At 37.3% G+C, this 22,988-nt stretch overlaps 1 protein-coding gene across 1 annotated transcript in view; it reads right to left on the bottom strand.

The window, feature by feature from the left end:
• The window catches only part of LOC126101511 (uncharacterized), a 936,969-nt gene that overhangs the window by 111,512 nt on the left and 802,469 nt on the right, over positions 1–22,988 (bottom strand). The window contains exon 22 of the mRNA XM_049912155.1: positions 22,105–22,298. Coding sequence (XP_049768112.1) covers positions 22,105–22,298 — 194 coding nt within the window. The remainder of the gene's footprint in view (positions 1–22,104; positions 22,299–22,988) is intronic.

Genomic DNA, 22,988 nt, shown 5'->3' with positions numbered 1-22,988 from the left:
ATATTCACTTGTGGTTTTGACTCTATTAAAAGTGTTTAAGTTACATGCAGTACCGAAGTGTTTCACCTCTCCTGCTCCTACTCGCTTCCTTCACTCTCGGCCTGTATTATAGAAGCAGTTCACTGGAGCAGACCCTCGTGCTGCCTATCCAGGTGGGATACAAAGGCAAGTACCATGAATACATGCAACAAGTTTGTTTCCAATCCTGACACAGAACACTGTGAGGGAAGGAGATTTCCCAGGTGTTTTGTAGCCAAAGTTTCTGGAAATGAATCATTTCATTGATTGAGGGTGAAATCTCATACCAATTTTGAATATAAATGAACAAGCTTTGTTAGCTGTAGAAATGTTTGGATGTTCATCTGGAAAAATTGTCCAGAAGATAAAAGTTTATTATGCAAGAAGTTTTATTAAGGAGCCAGTCTTATTTAGTACATTTTATTATTTTTGTTTGGGGTATTCCATTCAAGATCCGTGCTGTCGCAAGAATGTTAAAGCTGTAATTGGCACCATGACATGTAAAGTAATCGGAAGTGGCAAAGAATGTTCTGCATGAACCTTGAGGTCAAGGAATACTGACAATCAGAAGATTATAAAAGTAATGTAAATACTGATCTATGGATACTCTTGTTCTTTTCTTTGGAAGTCTCGAGTTTGTCAAAAATGAGATGTACCTAGTTGATTAACCTCAAATCACATCTGTAATAAAAGGCATAACAAAAGCCTTCCTATAAGTCGGAGTTGTTGAGTCAACGACACAGTGGAGTTGCTGAGTCTCAGACTTGTGGTCTTGAGTCATGAGACTGGTTTGATGCAGCTCTCCATGCTACTCTATCCTGTGCAAGCTTCTTCATCTCCCAGTACATACTGCAACCTACATCCTTCTGAATCTGCTTAGTGTATTCATCTCTTGGTCTCCCTCTACGATTTTTACCCTCTACACTGTCCTCCAATGCTAAATTTGTGATCCCTCGATGCCTCAGAACATGCCCTACCAACCGGTCCCTTCTTCTTGTCAAGTTGTACCACAAACTCCTCTTCTCCCCTATTCTATTCAATACCTCCTCATTCGTTATGTGATCTAACCATCTAATCTTCAGCATTCTTCTGTAGCACCACATTTCGAAAGCTTCTATTCTCTTCTTGTCCAAACTATTTATCGTCCATGTTTCACTTCACACTCCATACAAATACTTTCAGAAGCAACTTCCTGACACGTAAATCTATACTCGATGTTAACAAATTCCCTTCTTCAGAAACGCTTTCCTTGCCATTGCCAGTCTACATTTTATATCCTCTCTATTTCGACCATCATCAGTTATTTAGCTCCCCAAATAGCAAAACTCCTTTACTACTTTAAGTGTCTCATTTACTAATCTGATTTCCTCAGCATCACCTGACTTAATTCGACTACATTCCATTATCCTCATTTTGCTTTTGTTGATGTCCATCTTATATCCTCCTTTCAAGACACTGTCCATACCATTCAACTGCTCTTCCAAGTCCTTTGCTGTCTCTGTCAGAATTACAATTCAGCAAACCTCAAAGTTTTTATTTCTTCTCCATGGATTTTAGTACCTACTCTGAATTTTTCTTTTGTTTCTTTTACTGCTTGCTCAATATACATATTGAATAACATCGAGGAGAGGCTACAACCCTGTCTCACTCCCTTCCCAACCACTGTTTCCCTCTCATGCCCCTCGACTATTATAGCTGCCATCTGGTTTCTGTACAAATTGTAAATAGCCTTTCGTCCCTGTATTTTATCCCTGCACCTTTCGAATTTGAAAAAGAGTATTCCAGTCAACATTGTCAAAAGCTTTCTCTAAGTATACAAATGCTAGAAATGTAGGTTTGCCTTTCCTTAATCTTTCTTCTAAGATAAGTCATAAGGTCAGAATCTTTCTTCTAAGATAAGTCGTAAGGTCAGTATTGCCTCACGTGTTCCAACATTTCTACGGAATCCAAACTGATCTTCCCCGAGGTTGGCTTCTACCAGTTTTTCCATTTGTCTGTAAAGAATTCGTGTTAGTATTTTGCAGCTGTGACTTATTAAACTGATAGTTCAGTAATTTTCACATCTGTCAACACCTGCCTTCTTTGGGATTGGAATTATTATATTCTTCGTGAAGTCTGAGGGTATTTCGCCCGTCTCATACATCTTGCTCACCAGATGGTAGAGTTTTGTCATGACTGGCTCTCCCAAGGCTGTCAGTAGTTCTAATGGAATGTTGTCTACTCCCAGGGCCCTGTTTTGACTCAGATCTTTCAGTGCTCTGTCAAACTCTTCACACAATATTGTATCTCCCATTTCATCTTCATCTACATCCTCTTCCATTTCCATAATATTGTCCTCAAGTACATCGCCCTTGTATAGACCCTCTATATTCTCCTTCCATCTTTCTGCTTTCCCTTCTTTGCTTAGAACTGGCTCTCCATCTGAGCTCTTGATATTCACACAAGTGGTTCTCTTTTCTCCAAAGGTCTCTTTAATTTTCCTGTAGGCAGTATCTATCTTACCAATAGTGAGATAAGCCTCTACATCCTTACATTTGTCCCCTAGCCATCCCTGCTTAGCCATTTTGCACTTTCTGTCAATCTCTTTTTTGAGACGTTTGTATTCCTTTTTGCCTGCTTCATTTACTGCATTTTTATGTTTTCTCCTTTCATCAATTAAATTCAATATTTCTTCTGTTATCCAAGGATTTCTACTATCCCTCGTCTTTTTACCTACTTGATCCTCTGCTGCCTTCACTACTTCATCCCTCAGAGCTACCCATTCTTCTTCTACTGTATTTCTTTCCCCCATTCCTGTCAATTGTTCCCTTATGCTCTCCCTGAAACTCTGTATAACTTCTGGTTTAGTCAGTTTATCCAGGTCCCATCTCCCTAAATTCCCACCTTTTTGCATTTCTTCAGTTTTAATCTACAGTTCATAACCAATAGATTGTGGTCAGAGTCCACATCTGCCCCGGCAAATGTCTTACAATTTAAAACCTGGTTCCTAAATCTCTGTCTTACCATTATATAATCTATCTGATACCTACTAGTATCTCCAGGGTTCTTCCATGTATACAACCTTCTTTCATGATTCTTGAACCAAGTGTTAGCTATGATTACATTATGCTCTGCGCAAAATTCTACCAGGCGGTTTCCTCTTTCATTTCTTAGCCCCAATCCATATTCACCTACTATGTTTCCTTATCTCGAATTCCAGTCACCCACGACTATTAAATTTTCGTCTCCCTTCACTACCTGAATAATTTCTTTTATCTCATCATACATTTCATCAATTTCTTTATCATCTGCAGAGCTAGTTGGCATATAAACTTGTACTACTGTAGTAGGCGTGGGCTTCGTGTTTACCTTGGCCACAATAATGCATTCACTATGCTGTTTGTAGTAGCTCAGATAGGCACAAGAAAAAGTCTGCCACAAAATGAACTTTCAGCCGACAAGGCCTTCGTCAAAAAAGACAACAGACACACACAAACCCTCATGCAAAATTGATGCTTTCCATCCTGGATTTTCCGTTGCTGGAGTTACTGAATCCTGGTTTTTGTAGAAGTTGAAATCTTCTATAGACACGAGAAGAAACATGTATGAGTTGAGGTTCACAGACTTCTCAGAGCTGAAGACCAGAAACAAGGAAATTTGTAAATTAACCAAACCCTTGCATGTAGCTATCCTGGTGTGTGATAAAAGCTGATGTGAGACAAACTGTAAGACGATTAAGCAATACTGGTACATCAAACCAAGAGCTAAGTTAAGATTCAACTGCAATGAGGAAGATTTTGGCACAAAAGGAACACTACTCTTACAACAAGCCACTATTAACCAGACAAGACTGAAATAGTTAAGTTATACATTCTTCTTTCAGAAGCAAAACTTTTAAAGAAGTAACTGTCAGTGCTGATATTACTACTCAGCGTCTCAGACAAGCCACTGTATGATGATTAAACATCAAGGAACAGTTACAGCCAAAGGCACAAAAAGTGAAATACAACAAATTTGAATAATATAATGTTTTTAAGCTGACTTTTTCATGCAGTGAAATTTCTGTTCATGAATAAATCTGGTTATAGTAACATGATTGGACTTCAGTTGCTTAGCAATTAAACGGCCACAGAATTACAAGAATACATTGTACAACCAGGGTTCATTTGTCAAAACGGTGATGGAATTTGAACCAAAATGAGTAATACATATTTGGAGTGGTTATATTGACAATTTCAACCGAGTCACTGGCAATCAAGAACCTGGGCTACATCTACTGAGATACAGGCAGCTAAAGTGACCACGACAAGTGTCCCTATGTCCTTCGGTGCATAGGAGGTCGCAGCTGTTGGTAAAGCATTCCACTTCGATGAACCATCGCCAGGCAGCATTCAGTACCAACAGTAGAAAATGATGTCAAATAGCAAGCAGTGTTGCAGTTGTCCACAACGAGGTGCAGAACACCATATTTCAGAGGGCTCAAGATTTTTGTCCTTATTTTCAAAGTGCAGTGGTGTGACAACATGAACACAGAAATTGAAGTGAAGTATTTTGTTATAGCAACTTCTGTTAATATAGTTGATTATGATGAGGTCACTGTGACATTCATATGTTCTATTATTACAAGTACTGTTAAACACAGGAAATTACAACTAGGTCATTACAGCAATTATACATACACCCAGTCCACTATTATGACAACTTACATTGGATATAATTCACTACTGCTACATTATTATGAAATACATTTATAAATTTGTTTTAGTTCCGCAATGATACAATAGCCCACATAGACCACAACATGACTATTGCTAAGTTAATACAGTCAGTTTTACAAAAGATGGCTCACTTAAATAATACATTTATGCATATGGTTTTCAAGGTCACCAAAGTTGAAAACAGACTGATGCAAATTGACACCAGACTCAAGAATTTAGAAACATGGTTTAATAAATTCAGTACCCAACTTGGCAGTAGAAGAGATATATTGGAAACAAGATTGAACATGGGTTTCGATCATGTTTACATAATAGACATGCTCCATATGTGAACTGAATGGGAAGAACCCATAATAAATGGTACAATGGGATGTACTGTCTGCTATGCACCTCACGGTGGTTTGCAGAGTATAGATGTAGTTGTAGAGGATGCTATAAATGGAGGAAACAGGGTACAGGATGGAATATACACAGAAATGGGAACAAGAACAGAACTTATCATGATAACACATTTAACACTGGTACTACCATGGACAGGGAAAACTAATATGCTACCAGGGAGAGGCTCAGTCCTCTGAAGCAATACAAAATCAGCCACAACAAACCACCTCATGCTTAATAAGTCAATTATGGCCACAGTTTAGCAGATGTCTTACTACATGATGATAACACACAAACAAAAAATTTTATGAAACTGAAACTGACATGGATTGTAAATAACATAACTGTGAAAGTTATTTTAGATTCTACTAGTGGCATATCAATGGTGGATTACTACTTCTTACAGCTAAATAATTTGTTGGGTGCTTTCCCTCAGTTACCAGTCACAGGAATAAAGATAACAGATGAAACAGGCATGACAGGCAAATCAGTATATGCAGAACTGTTCATTAAGTTTAAATTAAACACATACACCTTTCAACAAGCAATATTCATAGTGGAACATCTAAATGTACTCATGATTTTAGGCATAGATTGGCTGTTGGACAGTAGTGTATAATTAAACTTCCAAAATGGGACACTGACATTCACATATGGACAACAAGAGTACTTAGCTGTCATACATTTTGAGCAAAGCATCACAGCCAGATTAGGACTCACTTTAATGACAGAAGCAATGTTACAAAAGGATGACAGGCACCAATTACAAGCAGACATGGAATAAATGAATGAAACAGATATAACTGATAACATTAACAACTCAAAGAATCCAAATATTAATGGTAAGAAAAATACAGTTTCTTTCTTATGTAGACATATAAAAGTATTTTCGACATGTCCAGACATGATTAAGGCTTTTATTTGTAGGTTGAAGACTAACCAAACAATCCATTTTATGTCAGACCCCACTCCATACCAGTATCAATGAAGCCATTAGTAGAAAAAGAAACTGAAAGACTGATATAATGGAATGTTATAGGAACCTCTGTTACAATTATCAATTAGTTACTGTTAAAATACCAGGTGGTACTATATGTATACTGTTCGATGCACCAGCTGTGGAAAGAATAATAAAGCCAGAGAGGGATAGGAACCCTACAATAGAGGAACTGCTAGTGAAGTTTGAAGGAATAGAGTATATCAGCACAATGGACCTCACAGATGCCTTACACAAAGAACTCATGAAAGTACACAGCATTCCTGTTTCAAGGAAGGTCTTATCAATTCCAAGTGCTCCATTTTCATAAGAGCTTTGGATAAAGCAAGAGGAAATGAGTTACAAAGTAAAGTGTTGTATATGTTGATGATACAGCAGTAATATCCACAACATGGAAACAACACCTACAAATGTTGAATGAATCTTTAACAACACTAGGTTCACAAGGTGTCACCATTGATTTATCAAAATTGTAATTTGGTAGAAACAAGGTTAAGTTCTTGGGGCATATTGTAAATACTATGGACATTCAGTCTGATCTGCATAGATTGCATGTGGTCACACTGTGCCCAGAACCAACTAACAAAAACCAACGCAAATCATCTTTTGGTATGGTAGGTTTCTACAGAAAATTCCTTGCTAATTCAGTGCCTAATGCACCAAGTTTGATGAGCTTATTAAAGCAGATCACAGTATGGTGATGAGATATAAACTTCCATGAAGAATTTAAAAAAATAAAAGGAAGCACTGGCAGCATTCCAACTGCTGGTTCACCTGAAGTTCATTCTTTCTTTCCATATGATGGTGTATGTATAGGGCTTTGGGCTAACCTCTCACATATTCCAGCAGTATGTGACTGATCACACATAAGAGAGAAAATCAGTAGATTTCACTAGTAGAATATTCACACAACACGAATGAAAATATTACATTACTGAAAAGATGACATTGTATCAGTAGTAGTGTGGGCATTCAAAAAATTTAAATATCCACTAACAGGATACAAGACAGTAAAACACAGTAGTAGTGTGGGCATTCAAAAAATTTAAATATCCACTAACAGGATACAAGACAGTAAAACACCACACACACACACACACACACACACACACACACACACACACACACACCATGGTGCATTGGCATTTCTATTAAAGACCAAGCTTCAACAAAGTAAATTGACATAGTAGACTATCTATGGGAATTTCATTTTTCTATTGAATATTTAAAGGGGAAAGATACCAGACAGTGTTTTGACTATCTGTTGGCGTTCAATCAAACCAAAATGTAAAGAAATGGGGAAATCGTTTTGGTTATTTCCTGAAGGTGAATACATGTGGAAAGACAGAGATTTTTTGTAGAAATTTAGAAAGTGGACAAAACAAAGACAGTCAGTTTCATATACAAATTGATGCCTTGCACCAAAGTCATACTGATACTATCGACAATTGGAAATTGTACAAAGAAATATTGTTTCATAGGAAACCAACTCACAGAGATGGTCACTATGCATGTCACAAAATAGCATTAATTTAACAACCTGATATGTTCATACATGATATGCCCGTTTTGGTCCAAAAAAGTGTATCATGCATATGAACAAACTTTACTACTTTAAGGATGTGAACCACCTAGTTAGAAAAATCCTGAGATCCTGTGAAATGTGTTAGAAATTTAAGGTACATGCTATTGGTATGCACACTAATTGTATTCCATCATTCCACATACCAGTAATTTATGGGATTTATTGGCCATGGACTTTATGGTTATCTGCCTTGGGGCTGATGAGGAATGATGTGTATATATATATATATATATATATATATATATATATATATATATATATATATATATATATATATATATATATATATATATTTAAAAACAAAGATGATGTGACTTACCAAATGAAAGAGCTGGCAGGTCGACAGACACACAAACAAACACAAACATATAACTATATATATATATATATATATAGTATTCAAATACTGGGCCAAACTAGTCAAATTATACTCATTAATGAAAGCAACATCTCATAATATTATAATGAAATTACAAGATCAATTTATTTTCTAACCAAACAGTTTATCCAAATTTTGGGATGGGTAGATGCAAATCATAACATAATTTCTAAATTTCACCCTCAAAGTAATCCAGCAGGAGGGATCATGTCATGTGCAAATTGGGCAGGGAAATAGTAGGAGAATGCATAGAAGGAGAATGACTCTGAAATGGGTCAAATGACCACAGGGGGTGTTGGTGCACAGGAGCTACTGAGCAATGATGTAAATAATTTGCTAATGGGAGAGGCCAAGAGAAGAAAAGAGATAGGAGAAGGTACACCTACACAGGGGATTTAGTTTTAGTTACGACCCATAAAAACAGCAAAAAAAGCGAAAAAAGTTATAAGTAAATTTCGTCCTTTATATGAGGGTCCGTTCTTAAGAACCAAGAAGCCATAAACAAAAATAACCATATCAACTAACTCAGAGACAGGAAAAGACAAAGATATGTAAAGTGTTTAGGACTTACATCAATAAGAAAAAAGTATAATAATCAACATAATTTCAAAATTGTCTAGTATAACTAGTATGTCACAAAACTTCAGAAATTTATTAATTATGGGAGGATGAATTTACTATTTAGCGAAGTCAAAACATTGTGAAAGATCATAAATATTCTCACGTTGTGCAATATGGAAGTATAAGAGAAAAGATAGCCACAAGGAAGAGACAATCTGAAATGTTGTCACCATTACAGGGCTATGGAGAATGAGTATGTTTTGGAAGGATGCCGTTGGAAAGGGGCAGCATGTGGTGTATGCTTACAGTATGAAAGGCACTAATGTGGATGTTCTTAGATAACTTTCATATGTTATGTTCTGTTGGGTAGTGGAATAATTGAGTTTAAAGGTTGCTTTAAAATAGTTGATGTACCCAAAAAGTAATGCTTGGGCATAAGTTGAAGTACACATTGAGACAGCAACACTTGGGAGAGAGGCTATCCATGGTGCTGAAAATGTTTGAACATGTCATCCTTAAGTGAAAAATACTAAATGTGTAGACAGTGGTGTGGAGCATAAATGTAGATAGTAAATATTCTGATAACAAGGAATACCAGAGCCATCATTATCAATCTTGAGTGATGAAAATGAATGAAACTTTAACCTTTCCATTGTCTCTTACCCGTACAAGTCTTGCCCTAAAGGACCAGATAATCTAGAATATGAAGCTAGATTGTGGGGTCATCAGAAAAAAGAAATCTTTGTGTGACTTTTAAATTTGTAAAATTCTGTAATTTACTGGGGGCAGTTTTAATCTTTCTTGAACACTGGCAAAGGGTTTGCACTTTTTCTATGGGAAGGTAATTTTAATTTAAATATGATTTGTAGTATTAGTGAAATTTTCATGACCAAGTGAAGTAATATGTCTTCCTATATAGTATGGAACTACTGTAGTACACTGGAAAAAAAGAACTACATGTTTCTAATTGTTGCATTGATGATTTACTTGGTTGATTTGACAATGCTTGTACAGAGTTTTCATTAGTCTAAAAAGGAAAAAGAAAGAGACATTGGGTGAAGAGTAATTTATACAGTATAATATAACTGATTAAAGTTATTTTCACGTTGGGTTATTATAGGTGGAAACTTATTAGTAATCACATGCTTGTTGATTTATAATGAGTTGGCAAATGTGAGGGTATGAAATTTTCGAGATGTTCTGTAGCCAAAGTTTTTGGAAATGAATCATTTTGTTGACTGAGGGTGAAATGTCATACCAATTCTGAATATAAATGAACAAGCTTTGTTACCAGTAGATATGTTCATTTGTTTACCTGGAAAATTTGTCAGGAAGTTAAAAATTTATTGTGTAAAAGGATTTATTAAGGAGCAACTCTTTTTTAGTATATTTACTATTTTGTCTGAGGTATTCTGTATGAGCTTTGTGTCATCCTAAGAATGTTAAATGTGTAATCAGCATCATGATGTGCACAGTAATTGGAGGCAGCAAAGAATCTTCTCCACAAATGATGGGGTCAAGAAATACTAACAACCAGAGGATCTTAATAATACTGTAAATATTGATGTGTGGATATTCTTGTTCTTTTCTTTGGAAGTTTAGTGTTTGTTAAAAATGATATGTCCATAGTTGATTAATCTTGGATCATGTTTGTAATTAAAGGCACAGTAAAAGCCTTCTTACAAATCAGACCTGTTGAGTTCCGGCTCTGGTAGAAGTTCAATTTTTCTACAGACACAAGATATCCACAAATTTTAATTTTAATTAGGCCTTTTTGACCTTAAATTTGAACAACTTGTGAATATACTAGTACTATATCATTTAATCTATAACTATCATACAATTGTGTAAGTCTAGGTGCATCTAGTCTGGTGTTATGTATTTTTTAAATGTTTAACAAGTATATTGACTTGTCCCATATCATGTAGTACTCTTTGTACACAAAATGATTCAGTGGATCAACAAAGAATGAATGAACTATGAATGCGTCAGGGATTCGCAGACTTATTGGAGCTGAAGATCAGTGATGAGGTAATTAATAAACTTACCCTACTCTTGCAATACATATAATTGACATTTTTACTTTTGTGTGGATATTTTCCCTGCAATAGTGGTACAAAGATAAATGAGACGACATCAAACAAAATGCAGTTGCTCTGTAACAAGCCAGTGTAGACCACAGATTGCTTCTGGGGTGGTTAGAATATTTTTCCACACAAACGACATATGATTTTGACACCCCCCCCCCCCCCCCCTTTCCACACAATGTATACCTTGACACATTTTAGGTTTTGCTACTAATAATGATACACGTGGCGACATCTGACACCACTGTCAGCTGGGTGCCCAAAGTGGCCACAGGTGTCCCTTGTGCCTTAAACAGGCCCTGGTTCCTTTTGACAGAAATGCTCAGAAAGTATCACTGGACAACCTCTGAAATTTTGTCGTTGGAGTTTGAGTTCACCCAGAGTATGTGTGTGTGTGTGTGTGTGTGTGTGTGTGTGTGTGTGTGTGTGTGTGTGTGTGTGTTTGTTTGTTTGTTTTACACTCAGACATTGTATCTATTGCATTCTCACCTTTTAATCTGGAAGTCAGTTTTTACTGTTCATTCTCATTATTTGTCTCTCAAGTCTCAATTAATATCCCATATTATAATGTTCAAAACTATTCTTTTCCACTTCACTTTTCTGAAACTGTCTGACAGAGTGTTCTAACATCTTTATTTTATCCAATATTTCACTGTTTGGCTAGTCAGTAATGTTAATAATATCATCTTTTATCAATAATACACTGAAATTTCGTAGAAAAGATCAGAAATTACTTGCCTGCTGATTTTCTTGCAATGACTATCTTCATAGTGCATATGGCCTTGTAACGGTTACATACATTTACAACTTTTATTAGAGATTTTTGTGTTTCCCACACAATACACTATTATTTGTAACATTGTTATGTCCAGAATCCACAAACTACACAAATCTAGCTGCACCTTGCTTAACTCGTCTCTCTAAACAAGCAGACTATCATACATTAGGTGTACTATGAAGTATAGTGGTAAAGACAGAGAGATGCTAACTGAAACACATTTGCCTGTCAGAAGCACAATGTGAGAAGTATTCAGTTCTTGCTGTAGCAGAATCTTATCAAAAGATCCCTGACAATAATCAAATAAATTTTATTACATGTATAGTCTACCAGTGGCATTTAAGTAAATGTGAGTGTGTGTGTGTGTGTGTGTGTGTGTGTGTGTGTGTGTGTGTGTGTTTGTGTGTGTTTGTGTGTGTGTGTGTGTGACAGAGGAAGCAAAATTGAGGGTAGCAAAGCAAAAGCAGATATACTCAAGAACATTTTCAAATGTTCTTTCACAAAGGAACATGCAGAATTCAGTTTATTTCTCACACCATCGCAAAGATAGTGATACAGGTATTAGAGTCAGCAGTATTGAGCAATTGTTAAATCACTAAAATTAAATGAGGCCCCAGGACCTGATGAAAGATTCTCCATAGAATTTGAGGCTGAGTCAGTCACTCTTTCAACCATAATGTACTGTAGATTCCCCAAACAAAAATCTGTGCCCAGTTGTAGAAAGACAGCAAAGCAAATATCTTTAGAGGAAGTGTCACAGAAGTGATCCACAACAATGTCATCCTACTCCACTGATAGTAATCTGTTGCAGAATCTTGGGACATACTATGAACTCAAACACAATAAGGAATGACCTCCTCCACGCCAAACATATATGGATTCCGAAAAAATCTTTCAACTCACACTTTTCTCACATCCTGAAACATGTGGATTTACACAATCTTCTTTTCTTCTTCAGCACCATATTTCGAAACATTCCATGTATTTTCCCCATTTTTCTCATGGTCCATGTGTCTGCCCCACACAGTGTAGCACTTCATCAGTGCCCAATGCCAAGCTCAGCTTGCTGGTAAGAAGAGTCATCTCCTTGTTGAATGCGGCTTTGGCCATTGCAATTCTTGCTTGAATTTCATTTATGCTGTGCCTTCTCCATCTCTATTTTAATATATTGTGGGTGATGTTTCTTATCGTAGAGTTCCTTTATGTAGTATTCCTATATTTTTGGAATTTCTGCTACTTACTTCTTTGTTCTTGCTCCCTCCCAACTCCTTCATTTTCTGGTACAGGATATCATACCCACCTCTTTTTGTAGTTCCTCCATTTTGTTTCAAATTTCTTCTGTCTACTTTTCCTTCAGTTTGTCGTTTTTCTACTGAGTGTGTTGTTAAGTCTTCTGTATTCTTCTTCATTAACATTTTTACAGTTTTTTATTTCCTCCATCTTTTCCAGCATCTCATTGGTGATCCATGGTTTCCTTACTATCTCTGATTCCCTCTCAGCTTCACTCTTTAAAGTATTCAACAAAACCAGTTTAATATTTTGCCGCTGCACTTCTGTGCTTGCATTTTGACCTCTCACTTCACTGCACTGTTGCTTCCAGGATACTCTTACTCACTGAAATTCATGGCGAAAACCTTCAGCTGTCTTATAATCCAAAGTGCTACTAGTTACAGTCATATACCATTTTAAAGCTTAGCAGGCAAAAATGGCAGGAGTGTTATATCATAACATAAATGACAAGAAGTTGCTGTTGCTGGCCAACCACAGTCAACACAACTGTCAGTACGATATAATAACTGTACACAGGAATTACCGCCTGAAGGCTTACTCACATTGAAAGCTAATAATTATTATATTGCTTCCCTACCCTGTGGAAGCACACTATCTCAGTTACCTACAATTATGGTGTTTACTCTACCTCTGTCTTCAGAGTGGATGATGATTTCTATTTCATCATATATTTTCCCACTTCGTTATTGTGACAGCCTGATGTTGGCATGTACATTTGAATTATATGAATGTCCACTGGTTCTGCACTTATTTTCACAAGCATTAAACAATAGTCACTCTTTGCAGTATTTGATTTCCATCACTGTTGCTAAACCACATTTAAAACTTTTTCCACTGGAGCAGAATATTGTGTAATACCTGGCAGATAATTATACAAAGTAATTAAAAGAAGGTTCATTTGAAAGTATAGTTCTTAGGTATTGTTCTTAGGTAGCCAAAAAATTTCTTATTTAACCAACTGGAAAATCTGTTGGTTTCTGGTAGTTTAAAACTGGTCAAAACATTCAAAATAAAAACTGGTTATACAAATTATTCTAAAACTGAATAATTTGTGATGGCTCCAGAATTAGTATTATAAAGGAAAAATATGAAACAAAACTGAAGAGCATGTATACTGGTCCGTCCCTCATGATTAGAACAACAAGTAGTAAAAATGAAAGTGGAAAGGAACTGAAAATGAAATAATAAAAAAGAAGGAAATCACAACATTTCAGTAAAATAAATGAGAGACATAATTTGTAGTGGGAAGGTAGTGAGGTACAATGATTGTCGCTATATGGTGCAGGCTACTCACAGTTTCATGGTAATTTTTCTTGGCTACAGCTCTTGTTGTGCTATTCATTATAGTGGATTTTCCTGCAGGAAGCAGCATGCTGCCCCATATGCCATACCACTACAAAGATCTGCAAAGATCTGAAGATGATGGCAGCAATGTTGACCCTTCACATTAGTAACTCAAATGTCAGGAAATACATTTCTCAAAGGTTATGAAATAAAAGTTTTGATTGAAATCATTTTACTTATTGAGACCATGATTGGGATGCTGTTTGTTACTGCCAAAAAGTTTCAAGTTCCTCCAAAATCCTGATGTATCTACTTTCCAGAGTGGCGTGAAAAATTTTCAAACTATGTGCTACATTGATTATTCTGTTTTTTATTTGTTAAGTGATCATGAAATGCTTTTTTTGTTCCAGGTATATATGTGTTCTCTAAATCTTGTTTCAAAAATATGTTCTGTTTACCAAATATAAAAACAATCATAAGCATGATGAAAAAGGTATCAGGATTCATCTGCCACTGTGCTAGTATCCAATGCCAATAGTCATGTGCCCATTTCAGTTGTAGCTGCCAATGTGGTGATAACACTGGCACATGCTTTGGTCGTCGGCTGTGGAGACCCATTGTTAGATTATTGCACTGTGTGTTCAGACACACTTGCATTCTGCCCAGCATTTAAAATTGATGTTAGATCCACCACAGTTTGCGACTTATCCTGTTTTGCCAGTCTGCCTAGCTTATGATGTCCACCATCTCTAAAGAGGGTTGGCTGCCCAACCCCTCAATGACTGGATGTGGTTTTGTCTTGGTTTTGCGTGTTGAACACACTCACCACAGCACTCCTCATACACCCAACAAGTCATAAAGTTTCCGAAACACTTGTGCTGAGGCTCCAGGCCATCACAATCTGCCCTCAGCCAAACTCATACAGATTTTACGGCCTCCCCATCCTACATATGGAAAGCACAATCACTGATACTAAATGCACTGTGCGTATGTCTGATTAGCAGATATTCCTCACCAGGTGATGATGCTATCACCTACATGGATTTATATCAATAGTAGGTCAGTGGTCTCATAATACTCTGACTGATAAGTGTAAACAAAGATATGAATATTTTTTAATTTCTCACTGGTCTTCCTTAAGTTCGCAGTCTGCCTCCACAGCTCAGTGGTCACTGTGACTGGCTGCTATGTGAAGAAACCAAATAAGATTCCCTGTAGATCTGATACAATTAAATTTTTCTTGAGACACATTATCATTGATACAGATTCCCTGTATTGTTGTGGACTTTTCCTTGGTGGGATGACTGGTGCAGGGTGCACTCAGCCTTGTGAAGTGGACCAAAATGCTACTTCAGTGAGAAGTAGTGGCTCCAGGGTTGAGAAAGCTGACAATGGCAGTGTGCTGACCTCGCAGTCCTTAGTATCACATTCAGTGATGCAACTGGAAGAGGATGACGTGGAGGATGGTTGGTACCATTTGACCCATTGGGCCAGAATGTAGAGCATTACTTTGCTTTTCCATACAACTGTGACTTGTAAGCCCATCTAAAAAAATCAGAACTAAGAAGAAGAAAAAAATCAACAATGCATTATGGGTTAATAATGAAGAAATGCATTTTGTACGTTACCAGTGAAACGTTTTGTATATGTAACTTATTTTGTAGAATTCAGTGTTCGTGATTGACAGTTGCTGCCAAAGGACACATCATCCCAGAATTGCATTGTATATCAACACAAACAAACATGCATTTTTGAGAATTTTTGATACCTATCATTGTCCTTTGTGTAATCTACAAACAATTTGTAATAAATCAGTGTTTTGTGATTTAGTTACTGTAGCAGATATTCTAACTAGGATATTGTGTTACATCTTGTTTTCCCTTAAAGTGGAGTTGGCCTGTATAATCTGCATTTATCATGAATTAACTCTGGTTTTGAGCTTGAAAAGAACTATAATTAACCTCAAAACATTTTAGGAAATTAGTAATTTTATAACAGGTTTTTTTGTTGCCTTAGCAGAAATCTTGTTTTGTACATTTGTTTGCATTCTTATAGGGAATTAGCAACTTTTTTGGTGAAGTGATTAAAAGATAATCAGCATGCTTAAATTAAAGTTACTTATTCACTGCCTTGTAATGTACTGCACCAGCCAAAATGCAGCCCCACTGTGAACACTGTTCTCAAACAGAGGATGAGTTGGTTGATGTTCGCAAGCAGCCACAAATCACCCCAACTGCTTCAAACAATTGGCAGCTGCTATGAATGTGTGTGTCGGAAGAGCTCCCTAGAGTCATGTACCTGTGATACTGGTACAAGAGGTACCTAAAGTACTATCATCTCCTGTTGATCCTGTCTGCTCTGTCATTACTCATCCACTTGACTGTGAATGACATGTCAATGGTACATCTAGGTGTCCTGTTCAGGGCGGATGGGTAACAGGGAGGACTCAAGGTGTTGTACCGATCTACCTAACCAACAGGTTCAAGGTGCTGTCGTTCACTGATAATGAAAATGAGGCAGTGAGACTCTTTTTATCTGTTTTGTACCACGTCAAGAGGATGCAAACACAAAAGGGCAGGGGTTTATTATTCATCAGCTGTTCAGAAGTACAGCGAACAATGGTATCCCTCAGAGAAATGGCAGCAAGGGACAGGACGGGACACCAGGTGCACTCAGTATGTATACCTCAAGGCCTCATTCAACATGTAGAGGCTATTCCAGCAGCCATTGATGGAACAGATACAGCCAACTGCTCGATTGTGGCGCGTGGTGGAACAAATGATGCCTGTCGTCTGGGCTCTTGAGGTACACTTGGGTCATTCCAGTGGATGGCAGAGAAGGTTGAAAAGACTAGCCTTGTGTATGGAGTTTCAACGAAGAACACAAGTTGCGACATTGTCCCCAGAACTGATTATGGCCATTTGATTCTGAATGAAGTGGAAGGAATAAACCAGAAACTGTGAAGGTTGTATGAGAAGCTAGGCTGCAACTTCGTAGACTTGCACCATGCAGTTGAGAACTGTATGGTCCCCCTAAATGGGTCTAGTGTGCACTATACATCAGACTTCTACTCAGGTAGCTGACGGTATGTGGGATGCACAAAAGGACTTTTTAGATTGGGCAACTCTCCATCCACTCCAGATAATGATAGGTATAGGAAACCCAGCAGTATCAGTGTAAGATCGAAAGAAATGCCTGCCATGGGTGAGAGTACTAAAATCCTGAAGGGTAACTACTCAAGTATTCACAATAAAGTGCCAGAGTTTGAAGTGCACATGAAAAGCAGCGAAGCTCACACAATACTAGGCACAGAAAATTTTTTGAAACCTGAAGTTGAAAGCAGTAAGATTTTTGGGAAAAATTTAAGTGTATACCAAAAGGATAAGCAAATGGAAAATGGAGATGGTTTATTTGTCACAGGAGACAAGCAATTCCAATCCACCGTGACAGAAACTGAAGCTACATGTGAGGTTGTTTGGTCAAGACTCAGAATCAGTGGTGGGCATAAAATGATTACTGAATGCTTCTATCACCCACCAGGCTCATCTACTGATGTAACCAAAAACTTTAGAGAAAGCCTCAGGTCACTTGTACATAAGTTAGCCAATCATATTGTAATCAGTGGTTGAAGCTTTAATCATTCAACAGTTAATTGGGAAAATTACAGTTTTATTCGTGGTGAGCATGATAGGATACCCTGTGAAACATTACTAAATTCCTTCTCTGAAAACTATCTAGAACAGGTAGTTAGGAACCCCACTCATGATGGAATTATATTGGATCTAATGGCAACAAATAGACCTGACCTCTTAGAGGCAGTCCACATCAAAACTTGTATCAGTAACCACAATGAAGTTGTGGCAATAATGATTATCCAAGCACAAAGTACAACTAAAACAAGCAGATGAACATATATGTTCAGTAAACTAGATAAAACAGTCACTAGTGTCATATATCAATGAGGAATTTAAAACTTTAAGCACAGAGCAGGAACATGTAGAGAAACTATGGCTCACATTTTAAAGAATAGTCAACCATGCACTGGATAGATATGTACCCAGTAGAACAGTTCATAATGGGAGGGAACCTCCATGGCACATAGTCACCATAAAGAAACTTTGAAAGAAAGAGGGCCTGCTGGATAATATGTGTAAAATAAAACGTAGGACTATAAATAGAGAGGTGGTGAATGGAACATGTTTGGCTGTCAACAGAGTAATGCATGAAGCCTTCAATCATTACTACAGCAGAATATTGTCAAATGTTCTTTCACAAAACCCAAAGAAATTGCTGTCATAAATAAAGGCTGTTAGTGACACCAAAGTTTGTATGAGGATGAGAAAGCAAAACTCAAATGCTTAACCCCATTTTCAAACATTCCATTACAAAGGAAAGCCCAGGAGAATTGCCCCAATTTAACCCTCATACCACGGAAAAGGTGATTGAAGTAAGTAATGATACCTATGGCGCTGAATAACAGTTGAAAATGTTAAAATTAAACAAAGCTCCAGGGCCCAATGGAGTACCTGACACATTCTTTACTGAATTTGCACACGAGTTAGCCCCTCTTCTAATTATAATCTATTGCAGATCACTCAAACAAAAAACTATGCCCAGTGCTTGGAAAAAAAGCACAGGTCACACCTTTCTACAAGAAGCATAGTAGAAGTGATCCACAAAACTACCATCCAGTATCCTTGATATCAATTTGTTGTAGAATCATAGAAGATAATCTTAGCTCAAACATAATGGGATGTCTTGAACAGAATGACTTTCCCAATGCAAACCAGCATGGATTCCGAAAATACTGATCATGTGAAACCCGACTCACACTTTTCTCACATTATGTACTGAAAGCTTTGGATCACTGCAAGTCATGTAGATGCAGTATTTCTTGATTTCCAAAAAGCATTTGAATTATTACCACACCTATGATTATCATCAAAAGTATGATCATATGGGGGTATCAAGTGAAATTTACGACTGCATTGAGGACTTTTTGGTAGGTAGGACTCAGTATGTTATCTTGGATGGAGAGTCACTGTTAGATGCAGAAGTAACTTCAGGTGTGCCCCAGGGAATTGTGTTGGGACCCTTGCTGTTCATGTTGTATATTAATAACCTTGCAGACAATATTAATAGTAACCTCACACTTTTTGCAGGTGCCATAGTTATCTATAATGAAATACTATCTGAAAGAAGCTGATAAATATTCAGTCAGATCTTGATAAGATCTGGTGCAAAGATTGGCAACTTACTTTAAATGTTTAGAAACATAAACTTATGCACTTCACAAAATAAAGAAAAAAGTGTACTGCTCTAACAACATAATATCAATAAGTCACTGTTGGAATTGACGAACTTCTACAAATACCTGGGTGTAGCACTTTGTAGGGACACGAAATCAAATGGTCACACAGATTCTGTCATGGGTAAACTTTGGTTTATTGCTAGAATACTAGGGAAGTCTACAAAGGAGAATGCTTAGAAATCACTCATGTGACCAGTTCTAGAATATTACTCAAGTATGTGGGACCCACACCAAATAGGAAGATCAAGGGATACTGAATGTATACAGAGAAGAGCAGCATGAATGGTCACAGGTTTGTTTGATCTGTGGGAGTGTGTCACAGAGATACTGAAGGAACTTAACTGGAAGACTCTTGAAGATAGACAGAAACTATCCTGAGAATGAATGTTAACAAAGTCTCAAGAACCAGCTTCATATGATGACTCTAGGAATATACTAGAATCCCCTATGTAGCACTGACATAGGGTTTGCGAAGATATGATTAGAATAATTACAGCACGTACAGAGGCATTCAGACAATCATTCTTCTTGCAATCCATAAGTGAATGGCATGGGAAGAAACCCTAATAAGTGGTACCATGGGACACACCCTCTGCACTTCACAGTGGTTCGCAGAGTATGTAGATGTAGATGTAGACCAGTCAGTGGGTAAGAGAGATGAAGAGGAAGAAGCTGAAACACTGTTCAAGAAACAGCTGTGTGATGGTAAAGCTACAACAGTGGAAGATGTACAGCTGAGTGTTTTCAAAATATACAGTTCTGGCATGCACTGGGGCATCCCTTTAATTCATATGCTGGTCATGACTTCCTGGCACACAGTATTGTATCATTCTGGTTTACTGCTAACAGTGTCTTCATAAACTCATTTTGGAAATTTCATGCACATGCTCATTTTTTAAGTGAATACATATTATATTTTGAATTTTCTGTAGTGCCTAAAAGTTGGTACATCTGGTTGCACTAGGTGTATGGTGACAGTGCAGTAATATAAGACCCAGTGAGTAGGTGCCTCAGATGCGTCCAATGTGGCCAAACATGTGTGAATGAGAAAAAACAAAGTGGCAAACTATCCCTCTATGAACAACAGGAAAACAAAAGAGAAGCAGAAGCCGTGGTGCTCAAAATTGGTGTGGCAGAATCAAAGAGGTAGGGGAAAAGTGATAGTTGAGGTTCAGTTTTCAAGATCTTGCACAATATTTCAAACTAATGGAACTCGCTACACAATGGGTATCACAACTGGTCACACCCATTCAAAAAACTGAGACAGCAGCAAAAGTGATGCTGCTGTGCAGGGCCAATTCAAATGACATCCATAGCTTCCTGATCACCATGGATGAGTGCTGGGTGTATCAGTATGATCCCAAGGCAAAGGAGTATGGTAAAGAAAGGAGAGGAAACACATGGATCCATCACATGAGCACACTACCAAAATCTCTAACTAGGTTACAGGAGGCTGTCCATACGACATGTTATGGAAAGTTGCATGAGAAAGTGTTCTCGCTTCTTGGCAATGACTCAGCTCATTGTGCACAAGATATAGTTGCAAAACAGATACATATGTTGTTTCTTTTGGCTACCAAATTTTGCCGCACCCCTGTATTCTCCTGACACAGTGTCCAGTGACCTCTTCCTCTTGACTTGAAAGAAGAAACCACTGTGTGGACAACATTTCAAGAATTTCAATGAGGTGATAATTTCTGAGGTGTAAAGTGTGTTGAACAAGCAAACTACAGACCTCTGCAATCAAAGTCTGTACCGAGACATCCCGCATTGAGAAAAATGGATAGCGAGAGGTGAAAATGTAGAGAAGGGCTAACATTTTCTCCAAGTTCCATGGTCATGGCTTCACTTAGTGAGGTGATAATTAGAAGATTCTGACTACCTCTGAAATTCAGTCAGATCCTGATATGATTTCAAAACTTGGCTATTTGTATTAAAAAGTTTAGAAATGTAAAACTGTATACCTCATAAAACATACAAACTTAATCTATGACTATAACATCAGTGAGTCAAAACTGAGATTGGTCAACCCACACAAAAGCCTGGGAGTAACTCTTAAAGATAGACAGTAACTATCCTGAGAACGAATGTTAACAAAGTTTCAAGAGCCAGCTTCATGTGATGACTCTAGGAGTCTATGATGACTCTGGGAGTAACATTTTGTGGGCATATCAAACATAATAACAATATAATCTTAGTCATAGGTAAATCTGATGGCAGACCTCAGTTCATTGGTAGGATACTGGCAAAAATGCAGTCAGTCTACCACAGGAGACTGCTCTTGAAACACTCCAGCACGAATGGTGACATGTTTGTCTGAGCAATAGGAGTGCACCACAGAAATGTTGAGACACCTGAACTAACAGATGTCAAAGATAGGTGTCAGCTTGCCGTGAAAGTCTACTTACAAAGTTTCAAGAACCAGTGTTTAGTGAGGAGTCTAGGAATATACCTTCTAATGTATCTCTCTCACAGGTATTGCAAAGACAAGATTACACTAGTTTAATGTACATACAGATGCATATAAAGCTGTCATTCTTTCCACACTCCATAAGCTAATGGAATATCAAGGAACCCTCATATGGTTTTATAGTGGAAAGTACATTCTGCATGCATTTTACAGCAGCTGCCAGACAATGGACACATTAACAGTATCTGGATGCCTTACCCGTGCATGCTATTACACAAAAGGTCCAGAAAATACATAACAAAAGTAATTATAAACCCCTACCTTACCTTGTATCTCCATTTCCACATACAACATACTTCATGGAGTTAGTTATCGCCAAACACTGGTTCGGGCCTCCACATGAGTGAAGCAGAGTTGCATTGTCTGCGAGCCACACTGCGAGAATCCCCTGTCTGTCAGCAGTCACTACACGCCGGCTGTCCATCATGGCTGCCACTGCTGTTATTGTTGCTTGGTGGCCCTGTACAGATAGAAAAATGGCATTTGATGATCAGATTGTTCAGGTTTTACTAACTATTCAGCAATCGGTTGCCCACAAGCATAGTTTCTTGCAATCTGTATGTCCTGAACTTTAGATTAGTATAAAAATGAACATATATCCCATAGTACTGGATTATCCAACATTTTAATTACGCAATATTGGCTTTAGATATGAGTAAAGCCATAAGAACAGTTACAAATTTCAGTGTAATGATCACAGATTGCTCATCCACTGAGGAGTCTTGTAAAAGAAAAACAAAAAGGGAAATTTTGGATATGATGTTACAAATTACATATGAAAAAATAAACAACATGTTTGTCCTTAACACAATAGGAAATAGATTTGCCGTGAACCAAATTTAACTAAACAAAAAACTGTTTGTAAAACAATACAGAAATTATATGGGATGATGGTGCCATAAACTATTTTGGAATTTCAGGTGGTTATGGACAGTAAGGTCCAAAGAAAAAGAGTTGAAATAGACAACTTTTGTTATTTGTGTAAAAATTATCATTGATGATGGCCAAAGCAGAGAATGTATACAATGCAGACCGGAAGTATTAAGAAAAATGCTTCCAACAAAGTGAAACTAGTAATGCTAAACATAAATTTAAGTGTTAAGAAGTGCTTTCTTGAGGCACTTCTCTGGCGTGTTGACTTATATCAAAG

The sequence above is a fragment of the Schistocerca cancellata genome, chromosome 9 (genome assembly GCF_023864275.1).
Source record: "Schistocerca cancellata isolate TAMUIC-IGC-003103 chromosome 9, iqSchCanc2.1, whole genome shotgun sequence".
NCBI classification, from domain to species: domain Eukaryota; kingdom Metazoa; phylum Arthropoda; class Insecta; order Orthoptera; family Acrididae; genus Schistocerca; species Schistocerca cancellata.
Note: the sequence above shows the minus strand (reverse complement) of the source record. Positions and strands in the feature narration are given on the sequence as shown.